Here is a 24688-nt window from a genome sequence, read left to right on the forward strand (position 1 = left end):
GGAAGGTCTAGGGTAAAGGACCCCTATTATCTCTCATTTTGCGCCCTTTGCCTGCCCTTCTCATGCTCCGATGGATGTTGTAATTTAAACTGGCTGTTTCACCTTTCCTAAGGGCATGTGCATTGTCACAGTAGGCTCAAGTTCAAGGAATTTGGCTTTTGTGTAGTTCTAGGTGAAGAACCACAACAGTGACATACTACATACTCTCCTCATGATTATCACAAATTTTGATTTTCTGTAAATGCCTTGCAGTTCTCTGTGTGGCCTCTCAATAGCCATTCATCTTTCTTCAAACTTGAATGCAGGAATGGCCCATCATTCTTCATGGGAGTTTTTGTTTTTGTGTCTGAGGGCTCCCCCGGGGAACTCTGGTTCTTATATCTCCAGCCAGACATGTCACTAGTTAATCACACTTTTGGTATCTACAATGGCTGGAATGAATTCTCCTGAAGTTAGAAATAATTTTCGTCAACTATGGGACTTATCTTTGTTCTGATAAGACAAGACACCTCCAATCTCCCACCACACTAACAGCCTTGTGCATCCTCCACAAGGTGCTTGTTGCCTGCAGGGGACTGAACTTTCCTCTCCCCATCATCCTTACTTAATTACCTAGAAACCTTTTTTTCTTGTTTATTGACTAGAGGTTTCACGAGTTGGATGATCCATTTCCTGGGATGTGTTTGGAAGTGAGTTTTCAACTTCCTGCACATGAAATAGTGAATAAATTCTAGTGAAGCAAAGAGAGATGCCTGGGTTTGTAATGAGGAGGTGATGAAGGTCTTCCCATACGTTTTTCAGAAGGCTCCTGGGAAGGGCAGTATGGCTTCCAGTGAATTGCAGAAGATGTAGTTTGTAGGTAGGTGAGGGCTACTGCTGGTGAACCCAATAGTTCCTTCTCATGACTAGCTCTTATACTCTGGGGAGTTCTTGGCATTCTCTTGATGTCACCAGTGCTGTGGGAACACCAGGTGACTGTGGGGTATTCTTTCACTGCCCGTAGACATGTCAGCAAGACTGAGAAGGCTGCTTGGGAGAGAGAATGGAGAACATGGGGGGACCTGAGAGAGGCAGAAGGAAGCTGGGATTCAGTCTCAGTGTAAAACATGGAGAAATAAGTGTTTTGGAGAGGGAACAGTGAGTTATGAAAAGAAGTTGGGAGCTTCTTGGAGGAGGTAGAGCTTGAGCTGGGTCTTCCATTACTGGGGCTTAGCATCTGGGAACTTCTGGGAAGCAATGGGCTTATCCTGCTTCTTTGAGTGCCCTAAAAACGGGGCCAGAGTCAACAATTTCTGATGGTTAGTTTGGGAGAGCTAAGCCTGCAGTGGCTTTTCTGGGGGATCCTTAATCTCATTTTAAGTGGAAAGGAGGGATAGCAGGAGCAAAGTGGTAACTAATTAGGTGTCCTTCTCTGGGTAGGGTGTTGCTGCACTGCATCCTAGTGGATTCCATCAGTTTCCATGGGAATCTGATGCCAATAAGAAGGGAGGGAAACTCTCTTAGCCATGCACCATCAGACATTCAGATACTTTGGTCCTGGACACAGGTGATGAGGACTTAGTACTGCTAAGCTCTAGAGACAATAGGACTTGCCTGCACCACATCAGATATGAGGTTACACTGTCCTCCAAATCTACATAGTTGGGCTATCTTATGTCTTCAAGGGCTGGGGGACTGCATTAGAGAGGGAGGCACATGCCTAGCCATGGTGGTTGAGGACAGATTCATAGCTCACAGAACCTATTTGAGGATAATTGCCCTACTCTTTGGTGCCCTCAGTGGGTCCCTAGCATTTCCTCTTCCCGAGGCTTCCTTTTGGGACTATCATGGATTCTCCTGGCCCTATGCCATTCAAGTGTACAAGTTCACTTTGCTTTATCTTACTGCAGGGACTACTGGGAAGACACCAACTCAAACCTCCACCTCCACTGAGCAGGAGCAGCAGATGACAAAGTTGGAGAAACTCACCCTTCAGCTACAGAGTATAACATATGAGCGAATTGAACTTCATGGAATCCTGACCAGTTATACAGATATGGATTTGCAGAACAGGTAGTCATTATGTGCACTTCTCTGCTGACCATCTTAACCCCACAGTGTGTAGCTAAGCTTTCCTGAGGAACAGGAGGCTGAACCTCCAGGGTGTCCTGGTGGCTAAACTTATTTTCCTGAGTGCATAGAATTTGGAACCTGGGTACATGTGAGATGGGGACACAGGCTATTCTTATTCATCCAAATGAAAAGCAGAGCCTGTGGCCTGAATCACAGTCTAAGGATAGGGACAGTAGCGTGTGAGCTCTCAACAGGCATTTCAAGAGGCCTTGACAGGTGTTGGCTTGTGGGAGATGCTAGGTTCTGTGAGTTTGTGGTGAGTCTTTGTACTTGACCAGCAGATGATTGTGACCAGCAGCTGGACAGGCCTGGTCCCATTCATCCATCTCAGTTTGTGGCTGGAAGGCCTGATGCTTATCACTGCTTCTCCCTTGTCCTCCTCCTCATACTCTGAGGCAATTCCACCTACCTGCATTTCATGGGCAACCTGACTGTATGCGGTATGTGTGTGTGTGTGTGTGTGTGTGTGTGTGTGTGTGTGTGTGTGTGTGTAGGAAGTAATAGCCTGATAGTTTTCTTGGATCCTCCTTATATTCTGAGACAGTGCAAACTCTCTGTACTTCATGTGCATTCTGAGTATATGTGGTGTGATTGTGTGCATGTGTGTGTGTGTGTGTGTGTGTGTGTGTGTGTGTGTGTGTGTTAGAGGGCATGAGGTTGTGTGTGTGCACTCCGGGTATCTAGGGTCTGTGGCAGGGCCTGAGGATTTGCCATTTTCATATTTTCCAGGGGATGCCATTGATGACACTAGAGAGCTCCACTTTGAGAAGCTCATGTCTTGGCCACTGTTCTCACTTTGGTGGAACATTGGAATCCCCTGTGGAGTTTATAAAGCCTTGCTGAAATTGGGACTCCTCCCTGGAAATACTCAATGTATTCTCTGGTCCTCTGTGCAGCAATAAGCAGCCAGGCATGATAATCCCTGTTGTAAAGACAGGAAAAATGTCACCATAGGTTTCTGGTGGCACCAGATATGTGACACAGACTCCCGGGATCTTCTTGGAGAGGTAATCTATAGTTCCAGTTTTACTGAGGGTGCTCGTGCAGTCCTGAATAACTTCCTTGGACAACCTTTTTTTCTGGCCTGAGGACATGATAGAAAGTTTATTTAGCACCAGGAGGTCCCAGTGTGTAAATGTCAGGCTCTGGCATCCATGGGGCTGAGGAGTCCAGAACAAAGCCGGATTCCATATGATCCTTGTGGCCTGTGTTCATGGGGTCCTTTTCTCCTGGGGCCATGCCCTACCACAGGCTGAATTCTTTTGGGATGCAAAAAAATGAGCATAAGCAGGTGATGTCGGCCTTGCAGAAATTGCCCATGGAAATCAGTGATGACGTGAACACGGTCAAACAGCTGATTGAGGAGAATGTATCCTACAGGTATGTGCCTGATTTATTTTGGGAGGGACTGATTCTACCATCTTTCTCTTTCACCCAAAGTGAGGGCTTTGATTCTTGCCTGTCTGCCTCTTAACAAGCAGTCTGACATGTGGTCCTTGGCTTTGTGCCTCTTGGACTCAGTTTTGCTAAGTGTGAAAAGACACTGAGTCCCTCCAAGCATTGTGCTGCCATCCTCAGGAGACCCTTGATAGAAAAATGTTGTGTACCATGAAGGGAGTGTCAGGTATCCTAGTACCTCTGGGGCTCTAACCAGGGCTTCACAGAGCTGCCTTCCATGGTAGCCATAGACAGAATTGATTCTGGTTGGGACTTCTTCTTCCCTCTTTCCGAGAGTGTTTGCCCTCTACTTGCTGATGCTTTCCCAGTATCATGGACAGTTAAACACAGGTGTGGGCTGCACCCTGTTCTCAGAGGCATTGGATCCCTTTTGGCATCAGGGTTTTCAGAAGTACGTTGAATCTTTTTGGAATTTGGTTATTTTCTGGATTTGGCCTGCATCTAAGTGATGCTGTCTTGGCTACTGAGAGCTCCATTCTTGGGCTGTCTGGGAGTCTGGGACTTTTCAGCCCTGGTGGTACTTGGGCAAAGGAGGCTGGCTGGGGCTCACCATGTTTTGGTGCTTGTTCAGTTACCTCCACAGCCAGGTCCTCCGAGATTGGACTCAGCGGAAGGAGAGTGTACATGTGCTGAGACTGAAGAACAGACAGCTGTGGAAGGAGCAGATTGAACTGCAGGAGTCCTGTGAGGAGCTGAAGAGGCTCTTGAAGGAGGCCCATGAGATGATCTGTGACCCTTCTGCTGAGCAGCATCAGGTAGGCTGAGGCAGCAGGGGCAGGTACCCACCTTCCAACCATAAACATAGAGACACCCAAATAACCATCCACCCATCCATCCAGACTCCCACCTACATACCATCCAACTGTTGATTTCTGTGATCATTCCCAGGTCTTTCTGGAGAGTTAGCCTCTTGCAAGAATCTGGATAATTGGCAAGCAAACCCTCCTGCTCTGCCAGAAGCTGCAGTACATTGAGAGAGCTGTGTCAGTCACATATCACACACCTACATGTCATTATGATCAGAGGGCTGCTATGCAGGGAGCTACTTAGAGAACAGCACAAAGCTTTCATTGATGATGTCAGTGGCCTGTGGCTCATTTGCTTTGCAAGGGTCATGTGAGATCACAGGGAGGAAGCAGCCTTCAAGGACTAGAGCACAGTGTCAGTGCCAAGTGAGTGGTTCTCATTGTCAATGATTTGGGAGGCATGGGGTCTTCTCCATTCATCCTGCATCCCAATGTGTTCTCTTCCTTTTGCCAATCTCTTGGTTCATGTGACAGATGTCTGAGTAGCCCCTTCTCAGTCCTTTTTCTGGGCATGATACTTGACTATTCTCCCATCCTGGAGCTTCTAGTCTGGAGATGACTGGATGACCATAGATGTGGGAGGACTTTGACAGGCTGAGGATTAGAGTGACAGATTTGAAGCTGCAAGAAAATATTTTCTCCAATCCCCTCAACATAGTCTGACTAAGCTGTGTGCTCTGCTAGGAATTTTCTAGGCCCCAAGGGATGTATAGCAGTGTTTTGGGTCTCAGTTGAAACACCTGATGTGCATATTTTAAATCCAACTGTTTATTCAGCATGATGCACTCTTCACTTTTTTCTGTTCACTTCTGATTTCTGTGCTCTTAGTGTGACCTATGCAATCGTGTGTAAATGTGTACATTAGTGGGTGTGTTCAGAGACTACATAATGAATTTCCGTGTTGTCATCTGTTGCTCCTTCTCTTTTTCCCTTGTTCCCAGGTCTTTCACTGAACCTGAAATTTTCTCTTTCGGCTAATCTGGCTGGCCAGCACTCTATGGATCTCCAGACCTCCAAAGTAGAACTTCTGTCTTGTTTTGTTCTCATCCAATTTTAGAAGTTTCAATTGCTCAGAAAGAGGAAGGACATATTTGCTTTCTCTTCTGCTTATTTACTTTTATTGTTTTGATACTAATGTGTTTTCTCATAAATAACAAAAATCAAACAATAAATCTATTTAAAAAATAAACAGTAGGCTTCTTTCCTTTCACTGCACAGAGCTAACACCACAGGAAATGTCTCTTTTGTCTCTTACTTCTCAACAGAGAATCCCACAGTGCATCTCCTTGCTGACATTGTGTTGCTGACTATATCCTGTGCATGGCTGTGTCTCAGAACAGATTCCCTCTCATAGTTGTGCAGAGTGCTGCATTCCTGAAAAGCACTGCAGGTGATGTCACTGGCCTCCTGACTGACATTGGGCTGAATTCATATCATATTCACTGTCATCTGTTGAAAACTTCCTGGTGTTGACCATGGGTCACTTTCTTTCTCTTGGACTATCAAGGTCATCTGTGGAGGAGCCAGGATGAGTTTAGTGAAGAGACTGTGATGGGTGAACTTGGAACCTGTGGGGTCAGGGGTTTTGTGATGGATAAAGTTCATTCAAGGAAAAGTAAGTGCAGGCCGGAGTAGCAGAGCCTTGCTGAGTCTAAGAGCCTTGTAGACAGCATAGAGGACCCGTGACCTCCACATGCATCAGAAAAGGGGCTGCTAGGCAGCAGTCCTCTCACTGACCATTCTAGGTTCAGGAAGTATTTGTGTGTGTGTGTGTGTGTGTGTGTGTGTGTGTGTGTGTGTGTGTGTGTGTGTTTGTGTGTGTTGGGGTGTGGTATGTGGTGTGTTGTGCTTTTCTGTGCATCTTTGTGTTATGTGTGTGTGAACTTCTATGTGTGTGTTTGTATGTGAATACTGTCTATTGCTTACCCAGTAGTGTTTGTGTGTGTGTATGTGACCATGTGTGGGTGACTTGTGTGTGTGTGTGTGTGTGTGTGTGTGTGTGTGTGTGTGCGTGTCCATGTTTCCTGTATGTATAGGGGTATTTGTGTGTGTTTGTGAGTACATGTGCTTATAGGTGCAAGCCTGTTTCTATGTGTGGAGTTTAACCTCGTGTGTGTGTGTGTGTGTGTGTGTGTGTGTGTGTGTGTGTTTGTGTATGTGTGTTTCTGCATATTTGTATGTTCATTTACTCATCTTTAATGATGATGGAACCAACTTTGTTGAAAAAGTAATGTGCCCCTTCACTTGGCATCCATCAAATATTGTATGCTGCTGCCCATCTTTCCGCATGTCCTCCTAGCTCACTTGAACAAAGGGACAAAAACTACTGTAACTCAATGGTTTTCAGGTATTTGTAGAGGCAAAAATATTTATCTGCCCAGAAATGCTTGGAGCAAAAAAAAGGAATGTGGTACATGAAGTTTAGGAGCAGGTCACTGTAGCATATCAAGGTGTCTGAGAGGTAGGATAGCCTGGCTGAGGGTTTGTTTCTCTTCTCTGCTCTGGGTGAATGGTGACTGCACACTCAATGGTCAGGTGACTTGCTGTGTCTTCTCTATGTCCTGTTTTGTCCTCATCCACATTGCCTGCTACCACTTGCTTTCCCCCTTTGTCTAATCTTGGCTCATATAACCTTGGCCTTGGAGCTTGGAATGCATGTTAGTCCTTGAGAGATTCTGACTTGCAGTGTGCTTCCAGCTGCATCTTAGTCCAGCTGAAGTCCCCTAGGCATGCTGTGGTGTGAGAATGGGGCTGTCTCAGTGCACCCCACTTAGGCTCCTGAGGGTCTAAAGCACTCACCATGTCCTGTGTCTGTAGCACTCAGTAACTGCTTTTCTTCAAAGTTGTTTACTCTGAGTTAAAATCAGCCTCATGGAGGGTTTGGAGAAATGAGGACCCTCAGACATTTCTGGTAGTGTAAAATGGTGTAGCACAGTGAGAAGCTACACACAAGTCTTCAGAAAGTTAAACTGCAATCCCCAGGTGACACAGTGATTCCAGAACATGAAGTAGGTGTCCACAGAGAAGCTAGGGGACATCAGGGGTTTATCAACATTCCTGAGAGTAGCCTCGTGATGCTTCATTCATACTTTGATCATTCAAAGATTGAGAAAGCACAATGTGGTCAAGCTCTTCCATGGAATATTGTTCAGTATGAAATAATACATAAAATCATTTGGCACTGACTTATTCAGCCTTTTGTTACTCAAACTAATCCCTGTCACAATCACCTCAGAGGAAGGAACTGTTTCTTTTGGGTCCTGGTTATGAAGACTTTCTAGTTTCCTAAACTCTTTGCATTTGGTCCAAAGTAAGGCAACCTGTGGTAAAGGGAGCCCCTTTTGAAGGAAGTTGCTTGCTTTGGGGGCAACTGGGAAACAGTGAACAAGACCAGTGGGTAGTCTATGACCATCCAGTAGTCCTTTGCTGGGGAACATTCCTGTACTGCACAGCCTGGGGAACTTCTTAAGCAGAGTTAGTTAAGGAGCGAGGACCCCAGAGGGCCACCTGTCTGTGCACAAAGTCACAGGATAGACACTTCAATGACTGAACTGCCTATCTCTCATGCCCTCTGTGTTCTTCTCTCATCCAACAGGTTTACCTTCTTTTCGTTAGTATCCCTGGTGGTTGCTCCTTATGTTAGTATTAACTGTGAAGCTAGCATTACAGTGTGCTTGTATGTGTGCACACATGTACTCGTGTGTGTTCATGAAATTATGTGTGTGCATGTGAGTGAGCAAGCCTCCACTGAGAACACAGTCTTCTAATGAACAGGAGCAAGAGAGCCTGGATGAAAGACTGAAGGACCTGCTGAAGCAGATGGAGCTGGTCACCCAGCAAGAGGACTTGGCAGAAAAGCTGCAACATCACTTCAGTGTCTCTGAGATGAGGTGGGAGCCCAGGCTGGGAGGAGTGGTTAGAACCATGTACATCACCTGTCCCCGGATCTCTGTCCTTTTGGGATTCCCACCATCTGAATAGCTCCCAGCCACAGCAAGGGAAAGAACATCTCAGGATATTGTACTGGCCCGGTCAACAAGAACTTCTCCGTGAAACACTATGATTGATCTTTAGTGTTTCTGGGGTTGTGTGTTCCTTATGCCCTTCTGGGCTCTCTGGAATCTTCTCAGTGTCCCCTGTGTCTCCCCATAAATCTCCCTATGGCAGTCCTTAACCTAGCAGGAGGAGGCTTAGTTGTGGAGGACAGTGTGTGCTCCTGCCACTTTATTTTCCTTCCAGAATATCACCTTTAGAGAGAAGTTCCTACCTTTGCGCAGATCTGGATGCAGCACACTCGTGCTGATTACAGGTTCTCTGCAGTGTGAATCTGTTTCCTGTGAAAAGGTTTTTCTGTTATAAGAAGATTGAGGAGTTGAGGAGTTGAACTGAGGCAGGATTCTGTTCTTTACCAATAATCAGATCCTTCACTGCTTTTCTTTTGTAGGCTCTCCTAGAGGGTCTACATTCAATGTCCAAGGTTGCTTACATTCATCTGTATCTAATCAGGGCCATGTATATCTGCCCTGAAGTGTTACTTAGTCATTACTACATTGTTATTTTTCTCTCAAAGTAATATATCTAGACAGCTGGAGAAATGTGCTGTATTTTCTTGCCCAGCACACTGTATTTTTCAGCTCATCTTCTAGCAGATTTTAAAAGCTGAGAAAAAAATCAAGGCCCAGGTATACTCTGACCCTTCTCCCTTGGGGAATGCAGGGAATGCCCTCAGCTGAAAGGTCGTGCTGGATTGTCCAGCTGACTAGAGCTGGTTCAGGCTCAATAACTGACATGATAGGTCCCCACCAGGCCTGGTCCCTAACTGTCTTCCTGCTCTAGATCAGAAAATCTCCAGTCTGAGTTGGAACAGGCCACAGCCCAGGATGAGAGCCTCCTGCAGACAGAGCTGCTGCAGCAGGAGCACTAAGTCTCACAGGCAAGTGAGCCACCATTGCATCCCATCCCCAGCAAACATGGTGTTGGTGGGAGACTGGGGGCTCTTGACCTTGGCTTCCAGTGTGAATAGGCCTTGATTTTGTTCTGGCCTGTGGCCCAGCCAGGCTGCTTCTGGTTCTGATTGCCTTTCCTTCTCATGTAGCAGATCTTGGGAGAACTGAGGAGGCCAAAGATGCCTTTAAACTATGACATTCTATACTCTGAGATCAAGGCCTCCTCCTCAGAAGACACTCTTTTAGAGCTGTGAACTCACCAGTGAGGAAAATACCAGCTGTCTTCCAGGTGATCCAGCCCCAACAGATCTATTGGTCTGCTGACTTAGTCTTCTCAAAGAAAAGAAAGAAACCAAAAATGAGCTTGAGACACTGAAAATCTGAGCCAAGATTTACTGAGAACCCTGACATTCAATAGCAAGTGGCCACTGTGAGGGGTACTACAACATGAAGGGTAGAGATGTTGGTGAGCAAGACTGTTTCTGTCGGTTTAATGTTGATGGCTTTGGCAAGCTGACTGAGTTCTCAGGCCTCCTATGTGGTGTGAAATGTGTCATGGATGATTGTGTTGATGTCAAGCTGTTCCTGACAGACCACACCCAAAGGCATCATATTTCATTCTCCAGTTGAGTGTTGAAGTTGACACAATGCCATGCACCAGTGTTGCTGAAGATAATGCACCAAAGAGATCTCCAGAGTCCATCATTCCTCGTATTAGTCATTTTCCCTCCATATGTAAAATGAGTGGGTATTCTTCAGTTTCACAGCCTGGCCTGAAGTGACTGGTCCTGAGAAAGGATTTACAGAAGACACCTGAGTCATCTTTGATGTTCATGGGCACTCAGAGGCTGCCCATGGATTTGTTGGGTCTCCAGTAAGCATAGAATTGTCTGAAAGAATCAAATGATGACCAAGACATTACAGGATCAGTAGTAGGTGATAATTTATCAAAAGCTTCCCAAGGGGCACAATGTTTGCTCTAGGAAATGTCTCATTGTTAGTCTCAGTGAGGACTTGGCCTACAAGGCCTGAAGGAGGCATCGCTATACTAGCTTTGAAAAGGCTTTTCACAATCGTTGACTGCCTTCCTACCATGTTTCCAAGGCCAGCCAGAGGCTGTAGGTCTGTGCTTTAAATGTGTAGCAAGAGAATGCTGCTGACCTTAATTGTTTTTGTTTGGTTTTTGGTTGGGTTTTGTTTGCTTAGGTTTTTTGGGTTTTCTTTGTTATAGATTGAGCTTTTGCTATTTATTTGTTCTTGTTGTTTTTTTGGGTATTTTGATAAGGATATTCACTGTTTATGTTGACTGATCTATTTAAGCCCCTATTTAGTAAAATAACTGTATTTTTATTAATAATAAAGTGATTTTGAACTCTTCCGTCTTAGAATCAATTTCTTTGGTCAGGTGTGTTGTCTCACTCCAGTAGCCCCAGAAACTCCTGTAACATCAGAACACTCTTATGGGCCTTGCTTTTGCTATATATTGAGTTCCCAGTCAGCCAGGTCTACACAGGGCTTAGGATGTGGATATCCATTGTATTTTGGGAAAACTATTGATACTGTATCTTTGTTTCCATATATTTAGCTCTCCCTAAAAGATACTATTCTGTATACACATTTTCTGAAATTATCATGAGCACCCAATTAATGAGAAACATAACAGTATTGCTCTAAAGCCTCTCAGGAAATGAAAACATTGATTAAGGGAGCATTAAATAAATCCATGGCATGCTTGCCACCTGGGGCTATGATAATGTCCTTTCCTGGGCTGCTGCCAAGGGTCATGTCCTGTCCATGGCCCTGAGGAAGCTGTGGAGGTCTGTATCCATATCTCTTTTTACCAGTGAGGGCCTTGCAGACACCTGAAGTCTGGGCCTCCACCTATGACCATGTTGTTCTCAAAAGAATATGCCCCCCAAAAGAGCACGTGTGCCTTAGAAGCCTGTGCTGCCACCTAGGACCATAATGACATCTGGGCCAGGGCTGTTGCTGAGGGGTATGTCTGGGTCCATGGCCCTGGAGCAGCCAGGGTCTGTATTGATGTCTCAGGCTCCTGTGACCATCAAAGACAGTGCAGATGCCTGGAATCTGGGCCACTACCTGTGCACATGGTGCTGCTGGGTCCAATCCAATCTGAGTGATCTACATTGCCAACCAGGCCCATGGTCACATCCAGGTCTGGGCTGCAGTCTAGGACCGTGTCTGGGTCGATATTGCAAAGACAGCCAGTATCTGTATTCATGTCCATGGCCTGTGTTGCCAACAAAGACCACACAGAGGGAGGTAGAGGTACAGGCTTCCATCTAGGTCCATATTAGTGTCCAAGGGCTGTGCTTCTGCTGGGGCCATACAGATCTGAGTGGCCAATGCTACCACTAGGGGCCCTGGTGTCCTCCAGGTCTAGTTTGCTTTTAAAGGACCTGTCTGTATCCGTTGCCCTGAAACAGCCTTGATCTATGTTGATGTCAGTGGCTTCTGTTACCTCCAAAGACAGGGTAGGTTAACACAGAATTAACCTCACCCTTCACAGGCTGCAGCACTGGTGGATCTGGACCTGCCCCTCACCAACTGTAGCAGTCGGGTGAGTGGGTCCTGTACTGGGACCGAGCAACACATTAGTGTTAGTGGTGGTCCAGTGAGCTGTCCCTGAGGTTGTGAGAGCAAAAGAACTGAGTCCACCTCCTTCTTCCACCTTGTGTTGTTCTGTTTGTTTTGTCTTGTGCGGGAGGTTTCAAGGGCAGAGCTCAGGTGTGAGGGAATGAGTTGGGGGGAAAGTGGGATTGGGATGCATGATGTAAAGCCAACAGAGAATTGCTGTGGGATGTTCTGTATGGCAAATGTGTTGCTCTGATTGGTCAATAAATAAAATCTGATTGGCCAGTGGCTAGGCAGGAAGTATAGGCAGGACTAACAGAGAGGAGAAAAGAAAGAACAGGAAGGCAGAAGGAGTCACTGCTAGCCGTCACCATGACAAACAGCATGTGAAGATGCCGGTAAGCCATGAGCTACATGGCAAGGTATAGAATTATAGAAATGGATTAATTTAAGCTGTAAGAACAGTTAGCAAGAAGCCTGGTACGGCCATACAGTTTGTAAGCAATACAAGTCTCTGTGTTTACTTGGTTGGGTCTGAGCAGCTGTGGGACTGGGATTTGAGAGAGATTTCCCCTGACCGTGGACCAGGCAGGAAAACTCTAGCTGCAGAGAATCAATAAAACGTTTAAAATAAAAAAGAAATTTCTTGTCAGTTTTTTTTAAAATTTTTATTTTGCAATACAATTAAGTTCCACATACAGGCACAGATTCCCTTGTTCTCCCCCCTCCCGCCCCCCTCACCTTCCCCCCAGCCCGCCCCCCATTCCAATCTCCTCCAGGGCAAAGCCTTCCCCACAGACTGAGATCAACCTGGTGGACTCAGTCCAGGTAGGTCCAGTCCCCTCCTCCCAGGCCGAGCCAAGGGACCCTGCATAGGCCCCAGGTTTCAAACAGCCGACTCATGCAATGAGCACAGGACCCAGTGCCACTGCCTGGATGCCTCCCAAACAGATCAGGCCAATCAACTGTCTCACCCACTCAGAGGGCCTGATCCAGTTGGTGACTCCTCAGCCATTGGTTCATATTTCATGTGTTTCCATTTGTTTGGCTATTTGTCTCTGTGCTTTATCCGACCTTGGTCTCAACAATTCTCTCTCATATAAACCCTCCTCATTCTCGCTAATTGGACTCCCAGAGATCCACCTGGGGCCTAGTCATGGATCTCTGCATCCAGATCCCTCAGTAGTGGGATGAGGTTTCTAGCACGACAATTAGGGTGTTTGGCCATCCCATCACCAGAGTAGGTCAATTCGGACTGTCTCTCGACCATTGCCAGCAGTCTGTTGTGGGGGTATCTTTGTGGATTTCTGTGGGCCTCTCTAGCACTTTGTTTCTTCCTATTCTCATGTGGTCTTCATTTACCATGGTCTCCTATTCCTTGTTCTCCCTCTCTGTTGTTGATCCAGCTGGGATCTCCCACTCACCCAAGCTCTCTTTCCCTCCACCCTCACCCTTCACTACCCCCACTCATGTCCAGGCTGTTCATGTAGATCTCATTCCATTTCTCTGTCATTGGGCGATCCCTGTGTCTTTCTTGGGGTCCTGTTTTCCAGGTAGCCTACCTGGTGATGTGAGTAGCAGTCCAGTCATCCTTGTTCCACATCTAGTATCCTTTTATGAGTGAGTACATACCATGTTTGTCTTTCTGAGTCTGGGATACCTCACTCAGGATGATTTTTTCTAGATCCATCCATTTGTCTGCAAACCTCATGATGTCATTGTTTTTCTCTGCTGAGTAGTATTCCATTGTGTATATGTACCACATTTTGTTTATCCATTCTTCAGTTGAAGGGCATCTAGGTTGTTTCCATGTTCTGGCTATTACAAACAATGCTGATATGAACATAGCTGAACAAGTGCTCTTGTGGTGTGGTTGAGCATTCCTTGGGTATATGCCCAAGAGTGGTATAGCTGGATCTTGGGGGAGATGGATTCCCAATTTTCTAAGAAAGCGCCATATTGAAAAAAGACAGAAGGGGCACATATTTAATTAAAAGAGTCCTAAGAGACATATAGCTAATTTCAATTTAGATCAGAATTATAATTTAAAAAAATGAAGCAATCAAGAATACTGAGAGTATTTGTGTGAGACTTTGCTGAACTTGTGATCAAAAACTTAAAGGCAAGTACAAAAAAAATCCTCTTTGGCAATTCTGAATTCAGTGTTCAGCATGAGTTTTATTTGCATAAGAAGACAGTTGATAACACAAATAAAATTTTTAAATTTTTAAAAAGAATATTTAATGCTGTGTAGTCGATAATATTAAATACCAGTATTTTAGGAATTTGAAAATATTGACATTAAAGTGACTTCAGTTAATTTTAGGTATGATGTTATTTCATTATTAGCTATTGTGTGTGTGATACTGTTAATACGGTTGTTTTTGTAAATATACACATATTTGTGTAATAGATTAAGGCTGAAATATTTATAGATAAATTTCATATCTGAAATTTTTTGAAAACAATATGAAATAAGATTGTCAAGCTGATGATTATTGACAATAATCAGAAGGCTTAGATTTCGTTAAAATGTTTTCTCTACTTCTGTGTATTTTTTTAACTCTCTACAATGAAATGGGTTTTCTTTGGAGTAAAGAAAATAGAAAAATAAAGCAAAAGTTTTATCTCAGAAAAAAATAATAAAGAGGATTTGATCCACACCATTTGAACATTAAAAAAAAAAAAGAAATTAAGAAAACCAGAACTATAGTTCTGCTGTATAGGGACTATTCTCTCCTGCCCACTTATTCACAAATAACCTGTTCAAGGCTTAATATTAATTCAAACTGTTTGATCTATGGCTCAGGCTTCTTGCTAGTTAGCTCTTTCAACTTAAATGAACCTATTTCTATTCATCTGTGTTTTGCCACACGGCTGTGGATAAAACTAGAAAATACCATCCTGAGTGAGATAACCTAGACTCAGAAAGCCAAACATGGTATGTACTCACTTATAAGTGGATACTAGATGTAAATGATAACCAGACTACAACCCACAGCTCCAGAGAAGGTAGGAAACAGGGAGACCCTCAGAGGAATGCATGGATCACCTTGGGAAGGGGAAACAGAGGATATCTTGATGAGTAAACTGGGGTTGGGGGAATGATAAAGGATAGGGGATGGGAGATGAGAACATAGGGAAACAGGATGGTCAAGCTGGAACAGGGATGGAGTGGGAGAGCAATGAAAGATAGAGGGAGATATCATGGGCATAGTGAGAAATCGGGTGCTAGGGAAGTTCCCAGGAATCCACAAGGATGACCCCAGCTTAGACTACTAGCAATAGTGGAGAGGGTGCCTGAACTGGCTTACCTCAGTAATCAGATTGGCAAACACCCTGTCATCATAGAGCCTTCATCCAGTAACTGATGGAAACAGATGCAGAGACCACAGTCCAGCACCAGGTTGAGCTCCAGGAGTCCAGTTGAAGAGAGGGAAGGGATTCCCTGAGCAAGGGGCATCAAGATCATGATGGGGAAAACTACAGAGACAACCAAACCAAGCTAGTGGGAACTCATGAACTTTAGACCAAAAGCTATGAAGCCTCCATGGGACTAGACTAGGCCCTCTACATAAGCAAGACAGTTGTGTAGCTTGGTCTTCTTAAGAGGCCCCCTGGCAATAGGATCAGGATCCATCCTTGGTGCATGAGCTGGCTTTTTGGAGCCCATTACCTATGGTGAGACACCTTGCACAGCCTTGATGCAGGGGGAGGTGCTTGGACCTGACTTAAATGAATGTACCAGGCTTTGCTGACTTCCCATGTGAGGCCTTACCTTTTTGGAAGAGAGAATGGGGTGGTGTGTTGGTGAGGAGGCTGGGGGGAGGGGAGGAGAGAAGAGAAGAGAATCTGTGGTTGGTATGTAAAATGAATAAAAAATTTGTTTTTTTGTGTGTGTTTTTTTGAGACAGGGTTTCTCTGTGTAGTTTTGGTGCCTGTTCTGGATCTTGCTCTGTAGACCAAGCTGGCCTCAGACTCACAGAGATCTGCCTGGCTCGGCCTCCTGAATGCTGGAATTAAAGGCGTGTGCCACCACCAATCAAATAGAAATTTAATAATAAAAACAGTAAGTTTAAAAAAAGGAAAAAAATTCTGAGCTATATCTCTAGTCCTTTAAAAAAGTTTTATGCCAGGGGGTGGTGGCCCATGACATTAATCCCAGCACTTGGGAGGCAGAGGCAGGTGGATATCTGTGAGTTTGAGGCCAGCACAGTCTGTAGAGCAAGTTCCAGGACAGCCAAAGCTACAGAAAAACCCTGCCTCAAAAAAACAAACAAAACAAAGTTCTATAGTTAATATGTAAAGAATATATGTCTTATAAAATATTTCATATATAAATTTTAGGTAAAATACTAGTAAGAAATAAACATGCAATGGTTTATGAAGGAAAGTTAAGATATGATTGATTTGGATTGCAAATATAGTAATAAATCTACCAAGTGATGTGCACGCTTAAGGCAAGAGAATAAAGGAAGGCATGTACTATGTTTGAGAGTAATGTATAACCTACCTGCTAGCACTATATGCTTTAATGGGAATATGATTATAGGGTAAATGAAGTGCAAGAACTTTTTAAGTGTTGGACTCAAACCCACTGTCTCATACTAGGAAAGTATTCCAACACTGACCATATGAAACTGAAAAGCTTCTGTACAGCAAAGGACACCATCATTGAAGAAAGAGGCAGGCTACAGAATGGGAAAAATCTAGCTATACAGTTGACAGAAGGCTGCTGCCTAGAATATTAAAACTAACTAACTAACTAACTAACTAACTAACTAACTAGAAAAACAAACATCAAGCAAAAGAGGAACCCAACTGGACCATGGTGGCACACGGCTTTAATCCTAGCATATGGGAGGCAGAGGCAGGTAGATCTCAGTGAGTTCAAGTTCAGCCTGGTGTACAAAACAAGTTCCAGGATAGCCAGGGCTGTTACACAGAGAAACTGTGTCTAAAAATAAATAAATAAATAAACAAATAAATAAATAGTAAATAAACAATGACAACAACAAAACTAGGCAACCAAATTTAAAAAATGGGGCATGAAATGTAGCCAGAAGTTTTCCTGTGTCCACCAGGCTCCTGCAGCCACTCAGACTGTTTGGCCTAGTGGCTCAGGCTTCTTGCTAGCTAGATCTTACACTAAAATTAACCCATTTCTATAAATCTATACCTTGCCATGTGGCTTGTGGCTTATCAGTATCTTTACATCTTGCTTTCTCTGTGTCTGGCTGGTGACTCCTGACCCTTCCCACAATTCTCTGCTTGTCCCACATATACGTCCTGCCTGGCCGATCAGCACTTTACTTATTAACCAATCAGAGCAACACATTCATAGCATACAGAGCGATATCCACAGCAATGGAACTAAACAGATAGTTCCCAAAATATGTAAACCAAATGGCTGATAAAGTTTTTTAAATGGACCTCCCATCTGGACAAGAGGTGAGTGCTTGGGGTCAGACCCAAAGAGGTCTGCCCCTAGATCCCATCCCTGGGCACCAACCATTCCAGGGAAGATCTGCCCAACTTGGCTCCAGGTTCTGGCCATCAGGCAGGATCCCCTACACACCCACTGGGAAGGTTCTCCTTCTCCAAAACCCCTGGCAGACCCTGCAATCTCCACACCCTGGCCCCACACCCATCTGCCCGAGATCCCAGCCACTTCCTGAGACTTAGAGACCAGCCCCCAGCTCCCGTACTGCCCCAGACCTCCCATCTGGACAAAAGCTCCTATCCTTGCCCTGGAGCTCCCATCTGGACAAGAGAGAGAGGCTTCCTGAATCTGACAGCTCTGTCTGGACCAAGAGTGCTGATAAGACCAAGAATGAATCCACAAGGAGATGGGTAGACGTCAAGGCAGAAGTACATACAACAAAATGAAGAGCAGTACAGCATCACCAGAACCTAGCCCTCCTCCAACAGCTAGACCTGAACATCACAAAATGGAAGAAGCAGAAGAAAGCAACCTTATGAATAACACCATAAAGAAGGTAGAGTATGGTGATATTTTATTTGTATTAAAATGTTATTTGTATGTTAATAAATAAAGTTGCCTGGGGGTCAGAGCTATTAGCAAGCCATAGGAAAGCAGGGCAGTGGTGGCGTACACTTGTAATCCCAGCACTTGGTAGGCAGAGCTAGGTAAGTCTCTGTGTGTTCAGGGATACAGCCAGTATTGGATACACATGCCTTTAATTTCAATACCAATCATAAAATACCTGGAAGCATATACAGATAGTCCGTGATGAGGCGGTCATGTGGTTGGGTTTACAACCAATGAGAAGGCAGAACAGGAACTCTATATAAAGACTTTAACACAGGGGTAGCTTTGATTCAGAGAGGTAGGACCACCACAGGAGGAAGGGTAAGGTTTTAGCTCTTAGCTCTAACCTCTTGGCTTTCTTCTTTGCATTGGTTCTGTGTTTCTTATTTAATAAAAAGGTTGGTTACATCTGCAGTAGAGGCTTATATAGAAGAAATCACAAATGAAATTGAGGAACAGACAAACAAAAAATGGGAAGAATGCTGTAAACAACTAGAGGAAAGGACAAATAAAATGGAAGAAAACAATAAATCCCTGAAAGAAAATCATCAAAAAGCAATGAAACAGATGAAGGAAACAGTCCAAGACCTGAAAAGGGAAATAGAAAAAATGAAGAAGACACAAACAGAGGGAATGCTGGAAATAGAAAATCTGAGTAAATGAACAGGAACTTCAGATGCAAGTATAACCAACAGAATAAAAGAGATGGAAGAGAGGATCTCTGGCGTTGAAGATACGGTAGAAGAAATAGATTCATCAGTCAAAGAAAACACTAAAGCCAACAAAGTCATGACACGAAATGTCCAAGAAATTTGGGACACCATGAAAAGACCAAACCTAAGAATAATAGGGATAGAGGAATGAGAAGAATACCAACTCAAAGGCACAGAAAATATATTCAATAAGATCATAGAAGAAAACTTTCCCAACTTAAAGAAGGAAATGCCTACGAAGATACAAGAAGCCTATAGAACACCAAACAGACTAGACCCCCCCAAAAAAGTCCCCTCGCCACATAATAATTAAACAACTAAACGTACAGAATAAAGAAAGAATATGAAGAGCAGCAAAGGAAAAAGGACAAGTGACTTATAAAGGCAAACCCATCAGAATAACACCCGATTTCTCAATGGAAACTTTGAAAGCCAGAAGGACCTGGACAGATGCAATGCAGACACTAAGAGGCCATGGATGCCAGCCCAGACTAATATACCCAGCAAAACTTTCAATCATCATAGACGAAGTGAACAAGACATTCTAAGACAAAGCCAGTTTAAACAATACTTATCCACAAACCCAGCCCTACAGAAAGCACTAGGAGGAAAATTCCAACCTAAGGAAGTCAGATACACCCTCAAAAACACAGACAATAGGTAACACCACAACAGTAAACCCCAAGGAAGAGAAGTATACACACATTACCACCAAAAAATAACAGGAATTAACAATCACTGGTCATTAATATCCCTTAATGTCAATGGACTTAATTCACCTATAAAAAGACACAGGCTTACAGAATGGATATGAAAGCAGGACCCATCTTTCTGCTGCATACAAGAAACACACCTCAATTTCAAAGATAGACACTACCTCAGAATAAAAGGCTGGGAAAACACTTTCCAATCAAACAGTCCATTTTCCAATCAAACTTAAGAAACAAGTGGGTGTAGCCATGCTAATATCCAGCAAAATAGACTTCAAACTAAAATCAATCAAAAGAGATCAAGAAGGGCATTACATACTCATCACAGGAAAGTCCCACCAAGATAAAGTTTCAATTCTGAACATTTATGCCCCAAACACAAGGACACGCACATATGTAAAAGAAACATTACTAAAGCTTGAGCCACATATAAAGCCCCACACATTAATAGTGGGAGACTTTAACACTCCACTTTTACTACTGGACAGATCTCCCAAATCAAAACTTAATAGAGAAATGAAGGACTTAACTGATGTTATGACTCAAATGGACTTAATCAATATCTACAGAACATTCCATCCTAACAAAAAAGAATATACCTTCTTCTCAGCACCCCATGGAACCTTCTCTAAAATCGACCATATACTTGGCCACAAAACAAATCTCAACAGATACAAAACAATTGGAATATCCTCCTGTGTTCTATCAGACCACCATGGTTTAAAGTTAGATTTCAACAACAACAACAACTACAGAAAACCTACAGTCTCATGGAAACTGAATAATACTCAACTGAATCACCAATAGGTTAAGGAAGAAATAAAGAAATTAAAGACTTCCTAGAGATCAACGAAAATGAAGACACCACATACCCAAACCTATGGGACACTATGAAAGCAGTGCTAAGAGGGAAATTCATAGCACTAAATGCCCACATAAAGAAGTTGGAGAAATCTCACACTAGTGACTTAACAGCACACCTGAAAGCTCTAGAACAAGAGGAAGCAATGGTACCAAGGAAGAATAGACGCCAGGAAATAATCAAAGTGAGAGCTGAAATCAATAAAATAGAAACAAAGAGAACAATACAAAGAATTAATGAAACAAAGAGTTGGTGGTTCTTTGAGAAAATCAACAAGATAGACAAGCCCTTATCCAAACTAACCAAAAGACAGAGAGAGAGAGCATCCAAATCAACAAAATCAGAAAAGAAAATGGAGAGATAACAACTAACACTGAGGAAATCCAGAAAATCATCAGGTCATACTTCAAAAACCTCTACTCCACAAAACTGGAAAATCTAAAAGAAATGAATAATTTTCTGGATAGGTACCAAATACCTATGTTAAATCAAGACCAGATAAACTATTTAAATAGTCCAATAACTCCTAAGGAAATGGAATCAGTCATTAAAATTCCCTCAACCAAAAAAAGCCCAGGACCACATGGTTTCAGCACAGATTTCTACCAGATCTTCAAAGAAGAGATAATACCAATACTCTTTAAATTGTTCCACACAACAGAATCAGAAGGAACATTACCAAAATCCTTCTATGATGCTACAATTACTCTGATTCCTAAGCCAAACAAAGATGAAACAAAGAAAGAGAACTACAACTGATCTCCCTCATGAACATTGATACAATAATACTCAATAAAATACTGGCAAACAGACTCCAAGAACACATCAAAACAATTATCCACCATGACCAAGTAGGCTTCATCCCAGGGATGTAAGAATGGTTCAACATATGAAAAATATGTCAATGTAATACACCATATAAACAAACTCAAAGAAAAAACCCACTAGATCATCTAATTGAATGCTGAAAAAACCTTTGAGAATATCCAACACCCCTTCATGATAAAGATTCTAGAGAGATCAGGAATACAAGGAACATACCTAAATATAATAAAATCAATTTACAGCAAGCCAACAGCCAACATCAAAGTAAATGGAGAGAAACTCAAAGCAATTCCACTTAAATCAGGAACGAGGCAAGGCTGTCCACTCTCCTCATACTTATTCAATATAGTACTTGAAGTTCTAGCCAGAGCAATAAGAAAACATAAGGAGATCAAGGGGATACAAATTGGAGAGGAAGAAGTCAAGCTTTCGCTCTATTCAGATGACGTGATAGTATTCATGAATGACCCAAAAATTTGACCAAGGAACTCATACAGCTTATAAACACCTTCCGCAACATAGCAGGATAAAAGATAAGCTCAAAAAAATCAGTAGCCCCCCTATATACAATTGACAAACAGGCTGAGAAGGAAATCAGAGATACATCACCCTTTACAATAGCCACAAATAATATAAAATACCTTGGGGTAACTCTAACTAAGCAAGTGAAGAACCTGTATGACAAGAACTTTAAGTCCCTGAAAAAAGAAATTGAAGATGTCAGAAAATGGAAAGATTTCCCATGCTCATGCATAGGCAGAATTAACATAGTAAAAATGGCAATCTTACCAAAAGCAATCTACAGATTCAATGCAATCCCCATCAAAATACCAACACAATTCTTCACAGACCTGGAAAAAACAATACTCAACTTCATATGGAAAAACAAAAAACTCAGGATAGCCAAAAGAATCCTGTACAATACAACCACCTCTGGAGGCATCATAATCCCTGACTTCAAGCTCTAATATAGAGCTACAGTAATAAAAACAGACTGGTACTGGCATAAAAACTGACATGTGGACCAATGGAATTGAAGACCCTGACATTAATCTGCACACCTATGAACATATAATTTTTGACAAAGAAGCCAAAACTGTACAATGGAAAAAAGAAAGCATCTTCAACAAATGGTACTGGCATAACTGGATGTCAACATATAAGGCTGCAAATAGATCCATATCTGTCACCGTGCACAAAACTTAAGTCCAAGTGGATCAAAGACCTCAACATAAATCAGCTACTCTGAACCTGCTAGAAGAGAAAGTGGGAAGTAGTCTTGAACGCATTGGCATAGGAGATCACTTCCTAAATATAACACCAGTAGCACAGACACTGAGAGAAACAATCAATCAATGGGACCTCTTGAAACTGAGAAGCTTTTGTAGAGCAAATGATACGGCCAACATGGCAAAGTGACAGCCTACAGAATGGAAAAAGGTCTTCACCAAGCCCACATCTGACAAAGGACTGATATCCAGAATATATAAGGAACTCAAGAAATTAGACATCAAAATGCCCAACAGTCCAATTAAGAAATGGGCTATAGAACTAAACAGAGAATTCTCAACAGAGGAAGCTCAAATGGCTGAAAGACATTTAAGGAATTGCTCAACATCCCTAATCATCAGGGAAATGCAAATCAAAATGACTCTGAGATACCACCTTACACCCATCAGAATGGCTAAAATCAAAAACACTGAAGACACCTTATGCTGGAGAGGATGTGGAGTTAGGGGAACTCTCCTCCAATGTTGGTGGGAATGCAAGCTTGTATAACCACTTTGGAAATCAATATGGCGCTTTCTTAGAAAATTGGGAATCAATCTCCCTGAAGACCTAGCTATACCCCTCTTGGGCGTATAACCAAGGAATGCTCAATCATACCACAAGGGCACTTGCTCAGCTATGTTCATAGCAGCATTGTTTGTAATAGCCAGAACCTGGAAACAACCTGGATGTCCTTCAACTGAAGAATAGATACTTAAAATGTAGTACATATACACAATGGAATACTACTCAGCAGAGAAAAACAATGACATCATGAGGTTAGCAGGCAAATGGATGGATCTAGAAAAAATAATCCTGAGTGAGGTAACCCAGACTCAGAAAGACAAACATGGTATGTACTCAATCATAGTGGAAACAAGATGTAAAACAAAGGATGACTAGATTGCTACTCACAACTCCAGGAAGGCTACTTAGTAAAGAGGATGCTAAGAAAGACACAGGGATCACGCAACAACATAGAAATGGATGAGATCTACATGAGCAAACTGGATGAGGGCGGGGGTAATGAAGGACAAGGGTTGGGGGAAAGAAATCTTAGGGGAGTGGGAGATCCCAGATGGATCAAGAACAGAGAGGGAGAACAAGGAAAGAGATACCATGATAAATGAAGACCCCATGGGAATAGGAAGAAGCAAAGTGCTAGAGAGACCCCCCAGAAATCCACAAAGATACCTCCACAATAGACTACTGGCAATGGTCGAGAGAAAGCCTGAACTGACCTACTCTGGTGATCGGATGGCCAAATACCTTAACTGTCATGGTAGAACTCTCATCCAATGACTGATGGAAACAGATGCAGAAATCCATGGCCAGGCCCCAGGCAGAGCTCTGGGAGTCCAATTGGCGAGAGATAGGAGGGATTGTATGAGCGAGAATTGTTGAGACCATGATTGGAAAAAGCACAGGGACAAATAGCCAAACGAATGGAAACACATGAACTATGAACCAATAGCTGAGGAGCTCCCATGAAACTGGATCAGGCCCTCTATTTAAGTGAGACAGTTGATTAGCTTGAACTGTTTTGAAGGCCCCCAGGCAGTGGGAACAGAACCTGTCCTTAGTGCATGAGCTGGCTGTTTGGAACCTGGGTCCTATGCTGGGACACTTTGCTCAGCCTGGGTGAAGGGAGGAGCGGACTGGACCTGCGTCAACTGAATCTACCAGGCTGAGCAGAATCCCCAGGGGAGTCCTTGCCCTGGAGAAGATGGGAATGGGGGTGGACTGGAGGGAGGGTGGGGGTCGCAGGAGGAGGGAGGACAGGGGAATTCGTGGCTGATATGTAAACTAAAATTAAATAATAAAATTTAAAAAAATAAGAAAAAAAGACCCATCAGAGGCAACATTCTTCTGCTAGCTAGTCCATGTTCTAAAGGTTAAACAATCTCCCAAAGTCGGAACCCATTGTTAAAGCACATGAGCACCAAGCCCCTGTGTGTTAGTGTGAAAATATTTTTAGTCAAAGTGTATCAGAAGGCTAGTGAGATGGCTAAGTGGATAAAGGCACTTGCCAGGAAGATTGACAACCTGAATTTGACCCCTGAGACTGACAAGATGGGAGGAGAGAATTGACTCTCAAAAATTATCCTTTGACCCCCACACTTCTGCAATGACATACATGTACGTTGTCTTCCCCCATCTCCCAAATAAACTGAGACCAGGGTTTACTTGAACTCCCAAAGACCCACCATGTTTCCTGAGTGCTGGGATTAGCATGTCCAGCCTCCTTATTGCTGTTCTTACCACCTACATAATCTCTGGATTTCAGTTGTAAAACTAGCAAGCTGATGATGCCTGGGCCCAGGAACTTAGCAAGCATCC

General features: G+C 43.4%; 2 protein-coding genes and 1 non-coding gene across 5 annotated transcripts in view; 2 read left to right on the forward strand and 1 right to left on the reverse strand.

Annotated features, from left to right (window-relative positions):
• The window catches only part of LOC131919657 (disks large homolog 5-like), a 77713-nt gene extending 68107 nt beyond the window's left edge, over positions 1–9606 (reverse strand). The window contains exon 1 of the mRNA XM_059274058.1: positions 9583–9606. The gene's annotated coding sequence lies outside the window, so the exon portion shown is untranslated. The remainder of the gene's footprint in view (positions 1–9582) is intronic.
• The window catches only part of LOC131919654 (disks large homolog 5-like), a 406205-nt gene that overhangs the window by 310584 nt on the left and 70933 nt on the right, over positions 1–24688 (forward strand). Inside the window, exons 1-4 of one of the 3 annotated variants that reach the window (XM_059274050.1) lie at positions 3404–3492; positions 4142–4325; positions 8151–8266; positions 9213–9309. In XM_059274050.1, coding sequence (XP_059130033.1) covers positions 3407–3492; positions 4142–4325; positions 8151–8266; positions 9213–9300 — 474 coding nt within the window. In that variant the 5' untranslated portion in view covers positions 3404–3406 and the 3' untranslated portion in view covers positions 9301–9309. Of the gene's footprint in view, positions 1–3403; positions 3493–4141; positions 4326–8150; positions 8267–9212; positions 9310–24688 lie in introns of those variants that run through there. The other 2 variants (XM_059274049.1, XR_009381324.1) reach the window with 2 other exon arrangements.
• On the forward strand, positions 13994–14116 carry LOC131920206 (small nucleolar RNA SNORA40). The gene has a single exon (XR_009381553.1). It is a non-coding gene; the product is annotated as a small nucleolar RNA SNORA40 (small nucleolar RNA).

This window comes from Peromyscus eremicus, chromosome 9, assembly GCF_949786415.1.
Source record: "Peromyscus eremicus chromosome 9, PerEre_H2_v1, whole genome shotgun sequence".
Lineage (NCBI taxonomy): Eukaryota > Metazoa > Chordata > Mammalia > Rodentia > Cricetidae > Peromyscus > Peromyscus eremicus.